This window comes from Olea europaea, chromosome 4, assembly GCF_002742605.1.
Source record: "Olea europaea var. sylvestris chromosome 4, O_europaea_v1, whole genome shotgun sequence".
NCBI lineage: Eukaryota > Viridiplantae > Streptophyta > Magnoliopsida > Lamiales > Oleaceae > Olea > Olea europaea.
In genome coordinates, this window is record NC_036240.1 from 6831002 (window position 1) to 6847005 (window position 16004).

The 16004-nt window shown below is 36.3% G+C and overlaps 4 protein-coding genes and 1 pseudogene across 4 annotated transcripts; 4 read left to right on the forward strand and 1 right to left on the reverse strand.

Moving 5' to 3' along the window:
- Positions 1-514: 514 nt before the first annotated feature.
- LOC111392960 lies at positions 515-2868 on the reverse strand. The gene is made up of 2 exons (XM_023018372.1): positions 1623-2868; positions 515-1292 (listed from the first exon to the last, which is right to left on the reverse strand). The coding sequence occupies exons 1-2, from the start codon at positions 2866-2868 to the stop codon at positions 1258-1260; spliced, it is 1281 nt and encodes a 426-aa protein (XP_022874140.1). The 3' UTR covers positions 515-1257.
- A 1322-nt stretch (positions 2869-4190) lies between these two features.
- LOC111393435 lies at positions 4191-5701 on the forward strand (annotated as a pseudogene).
- Positions 5702-5780: 79 nt separating this feature from the next.
- On the forward strand, positions 5781-8041 carry LOC111393436 (probable aquaporin NIP7-1). Its single transcript, XM_023018970.1, has 5 exons — positions 5781-6331; positions 6401-6625; positions 6936-7130; positions 7296-7357; positions 7671-8041. The coding sequence occupies exons 1-5, from the start codon at positions 6161-6163 to the stop codon at positions 7873-7875; spliced, it is 858 nt and encodes a 285-aa protein (XP_022874738.1). The 5' UTR covers positions 5781-6160; the 3' UTR covers positions 7876-8041.
- A 5044-nt stretch (positions 8042-13085) lies between these two features.
- Positions 13086-14126, forward strand: LOC111392961 (basic 7S globulin-like). The gene has a single exon (XM_023018373.1). The coding sequence runs from the start codon at positions 13086-13088 to the stop codon at positions 14052-14054; it is 969 nt and encodes a 322-aa protein (XP_022874141.1). The 3' UTR covers positions 14055-14126.
- An 83-nt stretch (positions 14127-14209) lies between these two features.
- Positions 14210-15999, forward strand: LOC111393437 (probable aquaporin NIP7-1). Its single transcript, XM_023018971.1, has 5 exons — positions 14210-14756; positions 14826-15050; positions 15135-15329; positions 15495-15556; positions 15637-15999. The coding sequence occupies exons 1-5, from the start codon at positions 14586-14588 to the stop codon at positions 15839-15841; spliced, it is 858 nt and encodes a 285-aa protein (XP_022874739.1). The 5' UTR covers positions 14210-14585; the 3' UTR covers positions 15842-15999.
- The last annotated feature ends 5 nt before the right edge of the window (positions 16000-16004 follow it).

Below are 16004 nucleotides of genomic sequence, written 5' to 3' on the forward strand. Positions count from 1 at the left end.
CTTCCAGACTTACGAGGTAAATGTGTTGTGACAGGATGTTCTGGTTCCAAGGTATCAATAGGGTGTTGTGCTCCATCATGACTAACATCTGTATTGGAGTTAGGAGTTTGTGTGTGAGATGGAGTATCTAGAATATCAGGAAGGGAAGATCTTATTTGATTGGTATTAGTATGATCATGGTTATCATTATAGGGCTCGGTGATGACAGGATCATTGGAAATATTGAGGTTTTGTGTGAAACTGAGGTGAGGGAGATCAGACGGTTGTCTGTTGCTGTTGGGGTTAGAGTTCTTGTAAGGAAAAACATCTTCATGGAATATTACATTCCTTGAGATGAAAATTTTGTCTGATTCTAGGTCCAACAATCTATAACCTTTCACACCAAAAGGATAGCCAATGAATACACATCTTCTAGACCTAGCATCAAACTTATGTCTGCCATTGGTGAGAGTGGTTGCGAAGGCTAGACAACCAAAAACTCTTCGATGGGTATAGTTGGGCTTAATATGAAAGAGTATCTCAAAGGGACTTTTATGATTTAAATTGGGAGTTGGTGTCCTGTTAATTAGATAAACTGCTGTAAGGACAAAATCATTCCAGTATTTTAGAGGCAGCCCACTTTGGAATTTTAAGGCTCGTGCTATGTTCAAAATGTGTTGGTGCTTTCTCTCAACCACTGCATTTTGCTCAGGTGTTTCAACACAACTTCTTTGATGTATTATGCCTTTTGTTAAATAAAATTGGGTCATATTGAACTCCCCTCCATTGTCTGTTCGAATTGTCTTTATTTTGGCTTCAAATTGGGTTTCTATCATGGCACAAAAATTTTGTAAAGCAGTAGTAGCATCAGACTTTAGCCTTAACATATAAATCCACGTGCACTTACTGAAATCATCTACAATAGACAGAAAATATTTAGAACCATCTCTGCTCAATTCCTTACAAGGACCCCAGATATCACAGTGAATTAGCTCAAAGCATTTTCTAGTCTTGCTGTTGCTTACATTGAAAGGTAACTTGTGCTGTTTGGCTAGAGGGCAGATGGCGCAGGGATTAGATGATGGTGTTAGGTGAACATTACTATCAGGACTAAAATTGGAATATGAGGAATGACCTAGTCTATAATGCCATAGATCGATGTCCTCATGTTTATTTGTAGTAGTGGCAGAGAGAGAACACTTGATTTGATTGAGGATTTCTGATAGAGTTGAGGAAGTGATCGATTTTCTCAGCATATGGTATAATCCATCCTTCACCTCACCCATTCCAATCATTTTCCAAGTCAAAAGGTCCTGAATACAGCAGAAATCAGAGAAGAAAGTAAGGCAGCAAATTCAAAGTTTGAGTAAGCTTCTTTATAGAAATCAAATTAAAAGTAAAACTGGGTATGCAAAGGACATTGTAGAGGATGATGGAGTCTGAAAATTTGATGGTTCCTATGTGTGTGACTGGGACCATTTCTCCATTTGGTAAACTTACAAAGTAAGATGCACATGCTTGAATAGATGTAAATTATGAGATGGAGCAGACCATGTGGTCTGTTGCTCCAGTATCGAGTATCCATGGGATATCAGGTGCACCTCTTTGGTTGTGATGAAAAGCAGTTAGTGATAGAGATATACCAGACATTTTATTGTTGCTTTCCTCAGAAAGGGTTGAAGTGAGGATTTGGGCATTGGATGGTGTTGGAGTGAAGTTCTGGGAATTGTCTGTTGGTTTGAGGAGTGCTAGCAGCTGAGAGTATTGCTCAAGACTTAAAGATACTTGGCCTCTGTCTTTCACCACCTCCCTGTTCGAGCCTACACTTGCAGTGGCTACATTGGCAGCCAATTTTCCCTTATCACTGAGGCTATGTCCTGGTGGGAACCCATGAAGCTTGTAGCATTTATCTGTTCCATGTCCTGGCATTTGACAGTAGTTGCAGATAGGCCTATTTGGATTTGCTTTAAAACATCGTTCAAGTGAGTGCCCAGCAGTTTTGCAGTAAGTGCAATAATACTTATCCTTTCTGTGTGGTGAAGAGTTTTGGCCATTTCTTTCTCTAAAATTCCTTCTACTGAGAAGTGCCATGGAATCAGCATTTGTAGGAGTTGGATTAGATATTTCCCTTCTTTTCTCTTCTTGCTGGACTAAGGAATATACCTCACTTAAGTTAGGAAAAGGTTTGATTAGCAGAATTTGAGCCTTAATTTCCTTATAAGTTTCATTCAATCCCATCAAAAACTTCATAACACAGTCTCTTTGCTGATTTTGAACTACAACATTCAATCCCCCACATGTGCAGTTAGGTATGCTCTCATAATTCATCAGTTCATCAAGTAGAATTTTGAGTTTGGAAAAATATACACTTACAGAATCTTGGTTTTGCATCAAGGTGGTGATGTCCTTTTTAACTTCGAAAATTCGTGGAGCATTTTGTTGTGAGAATCGTTGCTCAAGATCCAGCCAAAGGAGATGAATAGTTTCAGCATAGATGGTACTGCTTTTGATGTCTGTTGCCATGGCATTTTGCATCCAGCTTATGACAATATCGTTACATCTTAACCAATGTTCCATTAATGGGTCATTCTGATCTTTGGGCTCGCAGAGGGTGCCATCGATAAAGCCAAGCTTGTTCTTAATCCTCAAGGCTCTCTTCATCGATCGAGCCCAGGAATAGTAGTTGGTAGAGTCTAAAACATGGCTGACCAGTGCAGTAGCACTTCCATCATTGCTGCCAATGAAGTAGGGACTGCTAGGATGGACTGGATCATGGAAAATTGACGTGTTGCTTCCACCTGTTTGCTGTTGGTTTTGGTTTTGATTTGTATTTGGGGAAGGATCTGTATTTTCAGAATTGGATCCCTCTTTCTCATGCTCTGATACCATATTAGTTTTGGAGAATAAAAAAAAAATACTTAACACAATTTAGCTGAAATAATGTTGAGAATTTTATTCATTCAACCGTGTCTTTCATATACAATGGGAATGTGTATATATACAACTAAAAAGGAATCTTTTCCTAACAAATTTACACAGAGAGAGAGAGGTTGCTGTCAACAAATCTAACTTTCCCAACCAATTTCTTTCTAGATTATTCTGCCATTGCTCTGTCATCAATTCCATGTGATTATTTCTCCAGCTGTGCAGCAAGTCCACGTGGTTTCCTTCTTGCCAATATTTCAGCTGCGCCATCTTCGACCCTGCTTCCTTCCAGTGTTCCAGCTTAGCTATCTTCTAACTTTAATAATTCCAGGGAATGTTCACATTACTCGACGGTATTGTATAGGAGAACATATAAGATTTTGACTTGTTTTTGTTCCTTATTATATCCCGTTTGTTGGAACGACAATTTGAGACCTAGTCTCCGAGGTTGTCATCAGTCGTCCGATTGTGATACTACTACTAAGGTTACAAAACTTGGAATGGGGCCACCTAGTCGAGGCAGCTAGAGCAGGGGCCATATCCCGAACCAGATGACCCTGCCACGAAAATTGCAGCTCGGAAAAGGGATTCAATTTGTAACTTAGACACTAGCGGTGACATGGATTGTAGTGAGCTTCAGCTGACATTGCTTATATGTAATCTATATTTATGTTAATCCAAAGTTGATCCGATTTGATGGCTGTCTAAGGAACCAAGAAAATGAAGAAAAGTGTGTTAAATTTTTGTGCGTGTAACACATATTTAATCAAAGTAAATTCTCTTCAAGATTAAAATTTTAGAGGGTACGTTGTTTCCAAATAAGAAAAGAGGACGATGATATATGTTATTAAATATTATCTTTTTAAAAAAAATAAAAATAATAAGTGGCGTGTTGTTGTCTATCGAATTTCTTGTGCAACCTTGATAAGAGTTGTAAAGTTTTGAGCATGAGATGAGTCAGATTGGAACCGAAGGGATAAGGAACAACTAAGCAAGTGGAGTAATGCAAAAATAGCATATTCAGATAAATTTCACATGGGATCAAATATTTATATATGAAGAATTTTCTGAAATCTTACGACTCGTGGAAATGGTCATACAATTGGAAAAACCAGAACAAAAATACTAGAAGAATAATCTTCAAATTCAAACTTCCAACTTGCGAACGTTGACAAAATGCGTGTTTCCTAACATTAATGTTATTTAAATTCAGCAACTTGCATTAATATAATATTAGGGAGCATTGTTCCGATCTCTATGATATATTAGGTTTGCAGGACTCGATACTAAACATGATTTTAGCTTCTTTTTTCTTAAAATTTTTTATTACTGTAAAGTCAACTTTGAGAAAAGAACAATCCATCCGGGTTCTAATATATGTTCTTCTTGATTTGTAGCTTGTGAAGTATTATTCAATGGCTTTCACGTACTTGTTTTCTTTATCCTGCATTCTGTTCCATTTCATATGCCCTTCCGTAGCCAAAAATTCTTTCAGACCAAAGGCACTTTTCTTACCGGTAACCAAAGATCCATCAACCCTTCAATATGTTACTCAAATCGAGCAAAGGACACCTCTAGTGCCAATTAAACTGACTATTCACCTTGGTGGACAGACCTTATGGGTGGATTGTGAAAATGGATACAACAGTTCATCGTATAGGTCTGCTCGGTGTCGCTCAGCCCAATGCTCGATTGCCAAGTCCCATGCCTGTGGAGACTGCTTCACCCGTATGCCTAAAATCGGATGCAGCAATAATGCCTGCTATAACACCCCGGATAATCCTGCTATCAACACTTTCTATGATGGTGGGGAGATTTCTGAGGATGTTTTGTCAATCCAATCCACCAACGGATTCAACCCTGGCCAACCTGTTAACATTTCACGATTTATTTTCTCGTGTGTTCCCTCATTTCTGACAGCAGGGCTTGCTAACGGGTTAAGGGTACAGCAGGGCTCGGGGGAAGCCTGATCGCCCTTCCTTCTCAACTTGCTCGTGTTTTCAGCTTTCAAAGAAAATTTGCTATTTGCTTGAGCTCCTCCACTAGATCCAATGGCATCGTATTTTTTGGAAATGGCCCATATGTTTTGCTTCCTGGTATTGATGTGTCTATGTCTCTTATTTATACACCACTTATCAAGAATCCATTTGGCATTGGATCCGTCCCATTTCTGAACGAGCTCTCTTCGGAATACTTCATTGGATTAAAATTGATCAGAATCAACGGAAAATCAGTGCAACTAAATAGAACTTTGCTATCAATTGACAGGGAAGGTAATGGTGGAACCAAAATCAGCACCTTTAGACCTTACACTGTAATGCAGACTTCGATTTACAATGCTTTGATTACTGCTTTCAGAAAAGAACTAGCCAATGTCACTAGAGTGCTTCCGGTAGCACCATTTGGGACATGCTTCGACTCTAAGAACATTGGTAGCACGCTCGTGGGGCCTGCTGTTCCACCCATTGATCTTGTCTTTAAAGGCAACAATGTGTACTGGAGTATTTTTGGTGCAAACTCAATGGTGCAGGTTAATGAAGATGTAATGTGTCTCGGATTCGTGGATGGAGGGGAGAATCCCATGACATCAATAGTCATTGGTGGACATCAAATTGAGGACAATCTTCTGCAGTTTGATCTAGCTAGATCTAGGCTCGGGTTTAGCTCTTCGCTCTTGTTCAGGCAAACAACCTGTGCCAACTTCAACTTTACATCTCTCGCTTAAGGGTTCTGTTTCATTTTTCTCATTCAGAATAACATCAAACTATAAAATAAATTCTTGAACTCTTTCTGTTTTTGTTCTGTTCTCATACAACTGCACGTTTTTTTCTTCGTGTTCCTTTTTTTGCTTTTCATATCGCCTAAAAGTTGGCAAAGTAGTGGATATTAGTAACTAAAAGTATGTTCTTGATTTTGCTTGGAAATGATATTAACAACTGCACCCCCTCCAACCTCCACCCCATCCCAAAACAAAAACATTGTAAGTGTTATATAATTGAGAAACAGTTGGACAGTAAAGGTCAACCTATTTTCCTTAAACATTAAAGAAGCATGAGTTACTTATAATCCCTTTGAAAGAACACAAGGATTGCGTTGAAACAAACAGTCCCCAACTTCTGCAACGTTATAAACTCCTCAATCGAAATGTGTATTCCTAACATAGAAATAAAAATGCAAAAGTGCGAAAGGATTCAACATTAAACTACAATTCATTAGGCCTGTGGAACTCAAAATCCAATTCCACGAGCACGAAAAAATGCAGCAAAGTATGAAAGCACCATTTCGGGAACTGTCATCGACTCCTGACATTTTAGGTAGTACAGCCACAAGAAGCCAGCCCAAAAATGACCTAGAAAATGGAGATTCAATGCTAAATGAAACTGTCTTCAACTCTCTTCATAAAATCGACAAAAGTCTTGTGCGTAAGGTACATGTCTACAAAAGAATCTCCCATATTTGCTCGTAAAATCCATCTTTTCATCGTCTAAATCTGCAGGTATTGGCAGAGGCATTAGGGACATTCGTGCTAATGTTCTGCATTTGCGCGATCATAGCAATAATGCATTTAATCGGATTGGAAGCAGGCCTAATGGAATATGCAGCCACAGCAGCACTAACAGTAACTGTTATAGTTTTCTCCATAGGAGCAATTTCTGGAGCCCATGTCAATCCTGCTGTCACAATTGCCTTCGCAACTGTCGGCCCATTCCCATGGTCCGAGGTAGTTCCAAGTCCAAAACTTGTTAAATTTGAAGATACGGATCAAGAAATTGAATTTCAAATTTATTTCCCTTTATTCTTTGAAGGTTCCACTCTATATATTGGCACAAATTGGGGGATCTACTTTGGCAACTTATATTGCAAGATTAGTATATGGCATTAGATCAGAGCTTGTGATGACCAAACCACTCCAAGGATGCACTGCAGCTTTCTGGGTGGAGCTTATTGCAACTTTCATAATTCTTTTCCTCACTGCATCCTTGTCGGATCGAGAAATTGAATTTCAAATTTATTTCCCTTTTTCTTTGAAGGTTCCACTCTATATATTGGCACAAATTGGGGGATCTACTTTGGCAACTTATATTGCAAGATTAGTATATGGCATTAGATCAGAGCTTGTGATGACCAAACCACTCCAAGGATGCACTGCAGCTTTCTGGGTGGAGCTTATTGCAACTTTCATAATTCTTTTCCTCACTGCATCCTTGTCAAATGACCCTCAATCTGTAAGATTCTGTCAATTCTACTCGAGTCATTTTACGTTCGACTACACTTATCCTGTGATATGTTCGGTTTAGAGTTATATCAGACATGTTGCACATATTAGGATATTCGATTTACAGTGTTCCTAGTAATATTTCTTCTGGTATGATATAGTGCCATTTTTGCAGATAGGACAGGTGTCTGGCTTTGTTGTCGGGGTGGCCATTGGACTAGGAGTGCTAATTTCTGGGTAAAGCATAAAGATTCTACTCGAGTCATTTTACGTTCGACTACACTTATCCTGTGACCGCAGATATGTTCGGTTTAGAGTTATATCAGACATGTTGCACATATTAGGATATTCGATTTACGGTGTTCCTAGTAATATTTCTTCTGGTATGATATAGTGCAATTTTTGCAGATAGGACAGGTGTCTGGCTTTGTTGTCGGGGTGGCCATTGGACTAGGAGTGCTAATTTCTGGGTAAAGCATAAATAATTACTTATTACAAACTAACTAGAACTCACCAGATTCACTTAAGTCGATTAAATTATCAAATGCAGGCCTGTTTCAGGTGGGTCGATGAATCCAGCGAGATCGTTAGGACCTGCACTTGTTTCATGGAAATTTGATGATCACTTATGGATATATTTAGTAGCACCAACTATAGGAGCCATTGCTGGTGTTTTTGTGTACCGGATTTTACGACTACAAGGTTGGTCTTGTGAGTCGAGTCAAGCCCGAAAAGGAAGTGATTCTTTACATTAGGTTGTAGCATAGGCCAGCACGGTCGTTTCGATTCTTTATCTTCCTTGTACGCTTGCATTTACGTCTATGAGTGTTCAAATTTCCAAATGTGTTTACGAATCAAATTTTGTCTAATCTTATGTGAAAACAAAGCCTTAATCGGACAGTCTCTATTTAAATTGCTTTATTTTAAACTTTTTTTTTTCTCTGTTTGGTCGTTTTCTCTTTTCCTATATGATATGAGATATTATTCTTCTACTTAACAAGGCCTATCAATGGGCCTAACGACAGTAGAGATAATGCTCCGTCAGCCCAAGAAAATCCATCAAATATGGGAGAATTTACACCAATAGCACTAGATAAGAGTGAATACGGTTTAGTTTGGCGGTTTAAGACAAAATTTCAAACCAAACCATTTAAAACAGTTTGAAATTTTTCCAAATCAAACCAAAACCACTTTGATTACTAAACTAAACAAATCCAAATCATTTATCATTTTTTTCTGTTTGGTTATGTTTAAAACTGCGGTTTAATAAAGAAAAAATTAATCTATATCAAATAAGTTAAATAATAAATATTATTCTAAAATTTCATGTTAAAACATAAATTGTATTATTAAAAAATTGCAAATCAAAGTTATATAACTATAATTATTATAATGCAACAACATGATATAAATATTTTAAACTCTTAATCGCTACTAATGGCGTCCATTTACAAATGTAATACATGATTCATTTTCTTAATAAATATTAAATATAGTACATGAATTCATTGATTATAGTTGAATAATATAAAATGATTAATAAAAGAAAATGAACAAAAAAAAATCAAATACAAAACAACAACATAACTACCAATAAAAATATAAAAATCAAACCTTTTTTTTTTTTTTTAGGTGAATCATTCAAAGCTTATACTTCATCTAAATATTGGCAAATTATTTTAAAGAAGCCCGAAAATCATTAGAACAACCAAGCTACTTCGTAAGCGGTTTGGTTCGGTTCAAAACCAAAATTTTGACGGAACCACGTGCAACCAAGCCAATGGTTTCTGGAAAACGATTTCGGTTCGATTTTACGGTTTAGCACCTTCGTTGTTCAGCTCTAACACTAGATGGGCAAAAAAATGGATTAGATACTCTCTTTTCTTTTCTTTTTTCTTTTTTTATTGGGTTAAGGTAACTATATTTTACTCTAGTGTCAATCTAGTAATGATACTTCAATTTTTTTTTACGGTTAACTATAATGTAATTTAATTTTAAATCAGATAACTCCGTTCAATTTCATCACCGATTCATGAATTAGGGTGATGGAAATTTTTTATCTATGAAATAGTGAAGCATTTCATTTATTTCACTAAAATTGTACATATTTCATATAAGTAGCTAATAATTAGGCTGATTGAAACTTTTAATCGATTGTCGCATTATCAATTTCTGTCAAGAGAATTGGACAAAGTATAGTTACTTGACTAAAATCATATTAAAGTATAGTTATTCGACTAAACAAAAATGAACTACAGTTACTTAAATGAGGCGATACATAAAAGACTCGTAATCTAATTAACAACTTAACTTTACTTCAATCTTGTAACGCAAGCTGCTGAACCATGGCGAAACAACTAGGTATTGTGTTAACATAGCAATATGAGTGATTGTGTCTTAGGGCCTGTTAGGCGTGACTTTTGCTTTTACTTTTTGTAAAAGAGCTTTTGGAGAAAATTATATTTATTTTTGTTAGAAGACTAATTTTTTAAAAGAGTTTCTTGTTTTGAAAGTGCTTTTTGAAAAAGTCACATTGTACCAATTTCTTCTAAAAACTCTTTTAATTAGAAGAAATACTTTTATAAAATTATTCAAACAAGTTCGAAAACAATTTTTGAATCTTAAAGACGCTTTTTTAACTTTTCCAAAATCATGACTAATGAACCCTTAGTAGAAGCAAACTATTCATTGACAATTTTAAGGAGGACAAAGCAATAGTTTATGGTTAAAGCGGCAAATTAGGGGACAAACGTGAGAGACAAATGTTTTGTCCAATTGCTTAAGACAATTAGCCATTCTTCATTCTCCCTGAAGTGACAACCAAAAAACCTTAAAATTTCATATGCTGAAGAGAATACAGATTATGAACTGCTGGCCTTGATTCCGCAAACAAAACATGAAAACAAAAGTGATGAAAAAAATTCCCTCTTTTCTTGTTGCTTTGAAGTGATAAAATTGATTGTTAGAAAGAAAATAAAATTAGTAATACTCTCAAAGTACTCGTGAGGAGACGTCTTATTATTATTATTATTTTTTTTTATGACGGGGAACCTACAGTCGCTACTCTTCGGATGTACGCTGGGTAAACCCTCGGACTGACGCGATAGTCTGCAAATCACGCTAGCCAGGTAAACAGCATTAGGCAAACCCGATACGACAGACTCGACCAAGAAAGTGTTGGTAGAGGAAATCGAACTCGTGATCAAAGACTTCCGCGCTCACCCACTCCAACAACTCGGCCACCCCATGAGGGGCGGAGACGTCTTATTATCACTTCTACTTTGCCTGAATTCAATCATGTGGAGGTTCTTGAGTCTATAAGTATGAGTAAAAATTTTAAGGTACTTCGAATCGTCTAAAACTGAGCATTGTTATTACATAAGCAACAAAATTTGTGGCGGGTTTTTGTCATAAAATTTCTTGTAAATTTTTATATATTTACTTGAGCAACAATGAATAAAAAAAAATGATTTTCCATCACAAAAAAAAAAAAATTAAAGAAAGTCGGTCTAGAAGCTAGTGTTTTGACCTTTTAAGATTCTGTTACTTTTAACTTAACAACATATCAATTATTTTAAAGACTCGGGGTTAAAAGTGTTCCACTCAAATGAGTTGTGACTTGTAAGCTATGTCCTATAAATAAATATTGAAGTATTTTTCTAAAAACTTTAGGTAAAAAAAATTAAATGTAACTGTCACAAGCAATTGGACAAGATAAAAGTGACTCACCAACTAAAATTGCCCACTTATTATTTCTTAGTATGGATTGAGTCATGTCTTACTAATTTTGCAAATTAGCCACGATAAAATTAATGAAAAGTGATTACAATTTGAAGCAATGGGCATATAGATTAATTTTTTTGCCATTATGGATGTGGATAGGTGAATATCCCAATGGTCCCCCTCCAACAAGCATGGGATAAGCACAAAAAATAATCCAATAGAGTTTCATCATACTTTTGTGAGTATTTTAAATTAAAAGCTTGAAAATTTTTCAGGTAAAATAAATAGTGTGGAAGCATGTGTTTTATTGATAGCTTGCTTTGTAAAGTGTAATATATATATAGATGTCAAGTTTCGAAACAAATCATGTTGTGAGTCAATCAAAGTAAAAATCGAGCTGTGAGAAACCTAACTATCTTGACTATGTTTTGTGCAAGTCAGCCCACAAGAACCTTTAAATTACTTTTCTTAACAATATTTTATGTAGAAATCATTTTTATAGATAAATTACTTATTTGTTAATTTCATGATTCAGTTATTACATTTGACAAGATTTTAATTTCAAATTGGAGTTTCACTAAATTAAGGTATTATGAATGCTAAGAATCTTATCTTAAATGTCAAGATTAAAGTTTCAAAATGATAAGATCGTCCTATTAAATAATATTTTTCTTTGTATACCTAAGTCATTTTCAATCTTGGAAGGACCCCAAGGTCAATGGAAATGGGAAGAGAATGGGGCTCACATTTGCCTTAAAAGGGATTGCCATTGGAATTTGATAGATAGTGTCTTTATCATGGGTGCTATGGTGCTAGTGCTTTTATTTAAGCCCCTACAACTTTGGTGAAAATGATTTCATACCATAAAAATTAGAGAAATTTGCAACATACGACTTCTATTTAGAATGTATTTACATTTTGCATGACACAGCTATTATTTATAACTTATAAGTAAGAAAAATACTTTTTTATTTAAAAAAATTATACATATACCAATGTAAGTAGCTTAACAAAACAAAATACCCTTAATTAGTAATAACAAATCACGACTACATTTTATATTATTAAACACTTTACATACCATGTGTTTAACTCTTATTATTATTTTTTTTTTAAATTTAATTACTAGAAGCTTGAGATAGTTTATTAATTTTTTTTTCTTAAAAGATGGTCTTCATTTATTGTAAGGTTTACAAAATGATTGCTCTTCATTTTTAAAATTACAGAGTGAAAAAAAAAACGCTGTGAAAAAGACAAATCTTAAAAAAAATAATAAATAAAAAACGTGTTGGAAAATATAGCAAAAACTTAATTTGAATTTTTTCCAACATTATTAAGTGGACATATGCAAATTATTAATTTTCACCATTATTATATAAGTTTATTCATCGTAATTTATGTTTAATGAGTAAAAATAACAAAAATTAGAAAAAAAATGCTTTAAATCGACCAAGATTATTCATAACTACTTTCTTTCGCAGCACTAGGCTTTCAGCTCGGTCAACTCTCCCTTTTGTGCCACCTAGGATAGTCTAGAAGACTTGTAGAGAGATTAATATGAAACACATGCCCAATTAACAAAGGTAAAGTCCTCTACCAATAAAATAAAAAGAGGAAAGACATCGAACATCGATGCATCCCTCTAATAGTTTAAGCCTGCAGGTTATAGCAAAAATGAAAAAGGTCAAGCGTATATATTTGATGAAATGATCAATGCTTAGATTTGTTACTAAGAGTCTTTGCCTTAATCTATTCTCTTTTGTTAGCTAGACTTTTGTTGGAAGAATTGGCACCTTTTCTTGATCTTCTCTTTCCTAAAGTATGCAGTATGTCACGGACTTGCTAATTTCTTTCAAGAACCGTGCGGCCTTAGTGTCTTCAACTTCCGCCCCCGCGGTTATTACACTAAGTCAGCCTCTCGATTGGCATTGATGTCTTAGAAAGACACTAGGTAGAACACTTTAGGAAAGGGACAATGAAGGAACACAAGAACTTACAAAGAATGCTTTGTATTGAATAAGGATACTCTTTACAACTTCACTCTCTTGATGCCTTCAAATGAATCTTACCAAGCTATTTATAGTAGTAGCCTACTCAAATGGATGGCTAGAATCTTTTCTATCCAATGGTCTAGATTACACATCTAGAATTATCTATACAAATATCTACATTAAAATATCTATGGACTAGACTAGGATGATCTAGAATAATCCACCAAGTGAGGAGCTTGTAGGCTTCTAGAATGTCCCACCATATTCTAGCAATCTTCATGCACTTGTGGGAGTCTAGAATATTCCGGTTAGCCTCAAGTCTTTTGTCAATCCAATCCACCAACGGATTCAACCCTGGCCAACCTGTTAACATTTCACGATTTATTTTCTCGTGTGTTCCCTCATTTCTGACAGCAGGGCTTGCTAACGGGGTTAAGGGTACAGCAGGGCTCGGGGGAAGCCTGATCGCCCTTCCTTCTCAACTTGCTCGTGTTTTCAGCTTTCAAAGAAAATTTGCTATTTGCTTGAGCTCCTCCACTAGATCCAATGGCATCGTATTTTTTGGAAATGGCCCATATGTTTTGCTTCCTGGTATTGATGTGTCTATGTCTCTTATTTATACACCACTTATCAAGAATCCATTTGGCATTGGATCCGTCCCATTTCTGAACGAGCTCTCTTCGGAATACTTCATTGGATTAAAATTGATCAGAATCAACGGAAAATCAGTGCAACTAAATAGAACTTTGCTATCAATTGACAGGGAAGGTAATGGTGGAACCAAAATCAGCACCTTTAGACCTTACACTGTAATGCAGACTTCGATTTACAATGCTTTGATTACTGCTTTCAGAAAAGAACTAGCCAATGTCACTAGAGTGCTTCCGGTAGCACCATTTGGGACATGCTTCGACTCTAAGAACATTGGTAGCACGCTCGTGGGGCCTGCTGTTCCACCCATTGATCTTGTCTTTAAAGGCAACAAAGTGTACTGGAGTATTTTTGGTGCAAACTCAATGGTGCAGGTTAATGAAGGTGTAATGTGTCTCGGATTCGTGGATGGAGGGGAGAATCCCATGACATCAATAGTCATTGGTGGACATCAAATTGAGGACAATCTTCTGCAGTTTGATCTAGCTAGATCTAGGCTCGGGTTTAGCTCTTCGCTCTTGTTCAGGCAAACAACCTGTGCCAACTTCAACTTTACATCTCTCGCTTAAGGGTTCTGTTTCATTTTTCTCATTCAGAATAACATCAAACTATAAAATAAATTCTTGAACTCTTTCTGATTTTGTTCTGTTCTCATACAACTGCACGTTTTTTTCTTCGTGTTCCTGTTTTTGCTTTTCATATCGCCTAAAAGTTAGCAAAGTAGTGGATATTAGTAACTAAAAGTATGTTCTTGATTTTGCTTGGAAATGATATTAACAACTGCACCCCCTCCAACCTCCACCCCATCCCAAAACAAAAACATTGTAAGTGTTATATAATTGAGAAACAGTTGGACAGTAAAGGTCAACCTATTTTCCTTAAACATTAAAGAAGCATGAGTTACTTATAATCCCTTTGAAAGAACACAAGGATTGCGTTGAAACAAACAGTCCCCAACTTCTGCAACGTTATAAACTCCTCAATCGAAATGTGTATTCCTAACATAGAAATAAAAATGCAAAAGTGCGAAAGGATTCAACATTAAACTACAATTCATTAGGCCTGTGGAACTCAAAATCCAATTCCACGAGCACGAAAAAATGCAGCAAAGTATGAAAGCACCATTTCGGGAACTGTCATCGACTCCTAACATTTTAGGTAGTACAGCCTCAAGAAGCCAGCCCAAAAATGACCTAGAAAATGGAGATTCAATGATAAATGAAACTCTCTTCAACTCTCTTCATAAAATCGACAAAAGTCTTGTGCGTAAGGTACATGTCTACAAAAGAATCTCCCATATTTGCTCGTAAAATCCATCTTTTCATCGTCTAAATCTGCAGGTATTGGCAGAGGCATTAGGGACATTCGTGCTAATGTTCTGCATTTGCGCGATCATAGCAATAATGCATTTAATCGGATTGGAAGCAGGCCTAATGGAATATGCAGCCACAGCAGCACTAACAGTAACTGTTATAGTTTTCTCCATAGGAGCAATTTCTGGAGCCCATGTCAATCCTGCTGTCACAATTGCCTTCGCAACTGTCGGCCCATTCCCATGGTCCGAGGTAGTTCCAAGTCCAAAACTTGTTAAATTTGAAGATTCGGATCGAGAAATTGAATTTCAAATTTATTTCCCTTTTTCTTTGAAGGTTCCACTCTATATATTGGCACAAATTGGGGGATCTACTTTGGCAACTTATATTGCAAGATTAGTATATGGCATTAGATCAGAGCTTGTGATGACCAAACCACTCCAAGGATGCACTGCAGCTTTCTGGGTGGAGCTTATTGCAACTTTCATAATTCTTTTCCTCACTGCATCCTTGTCAAATGACCCTCAATCTGTAAGATTCTGTCAATTCTACTCGAGTCATTTTACGTTCGACTACACTTATCCTGTGATATGTTCGGTTTAGAGTTATATCAGACATGTTGCACATATTAGGATATTCGATTTACAGTGTTCCTAGTAATATTTCTTCTGGTATGATATAGTGCAATTTTTGCAGATAGGACAGGTGTCTGGCTTTGTTGTCGGGGTGGCCATTGGACTAGGAGTGCTAATTTCTGGGTAAAGCATAAATAATTACTTATTACAAACTAACTAGAACTCACCAGATTCACTTAAGTCGATTAAATTATCAAATGCAGGCCTGTTTCAGGTGGGTCGATGAATCCAGCGAGATCGTTAGGACCTGCACTTGTTTCATGGAAATTTGATGATCACTTATGGATATATTTAGTAGCACCAACTATAGGAGCCATTGCTGGTGTTTTTGTGTACCGGATTTTACGACTACAAGGTTGGTCTTGTGAGTCGAGTCAAGCCCGAAAAGGAAGTGATTCTTTACATTAGGTTGTAGCATAGGCCAGCACGGTCGTTTCGATTCTTTATCTTCCTTGTACGCTTGCATTTACGTCTATGAGTGTTCAAATTTCCAAATGTGTTTACGAATCAAATTTTGTCTAATCTTATGTGAAAACAAAGCCTTAATCGGACAGTCTCTATTTAAATTGCT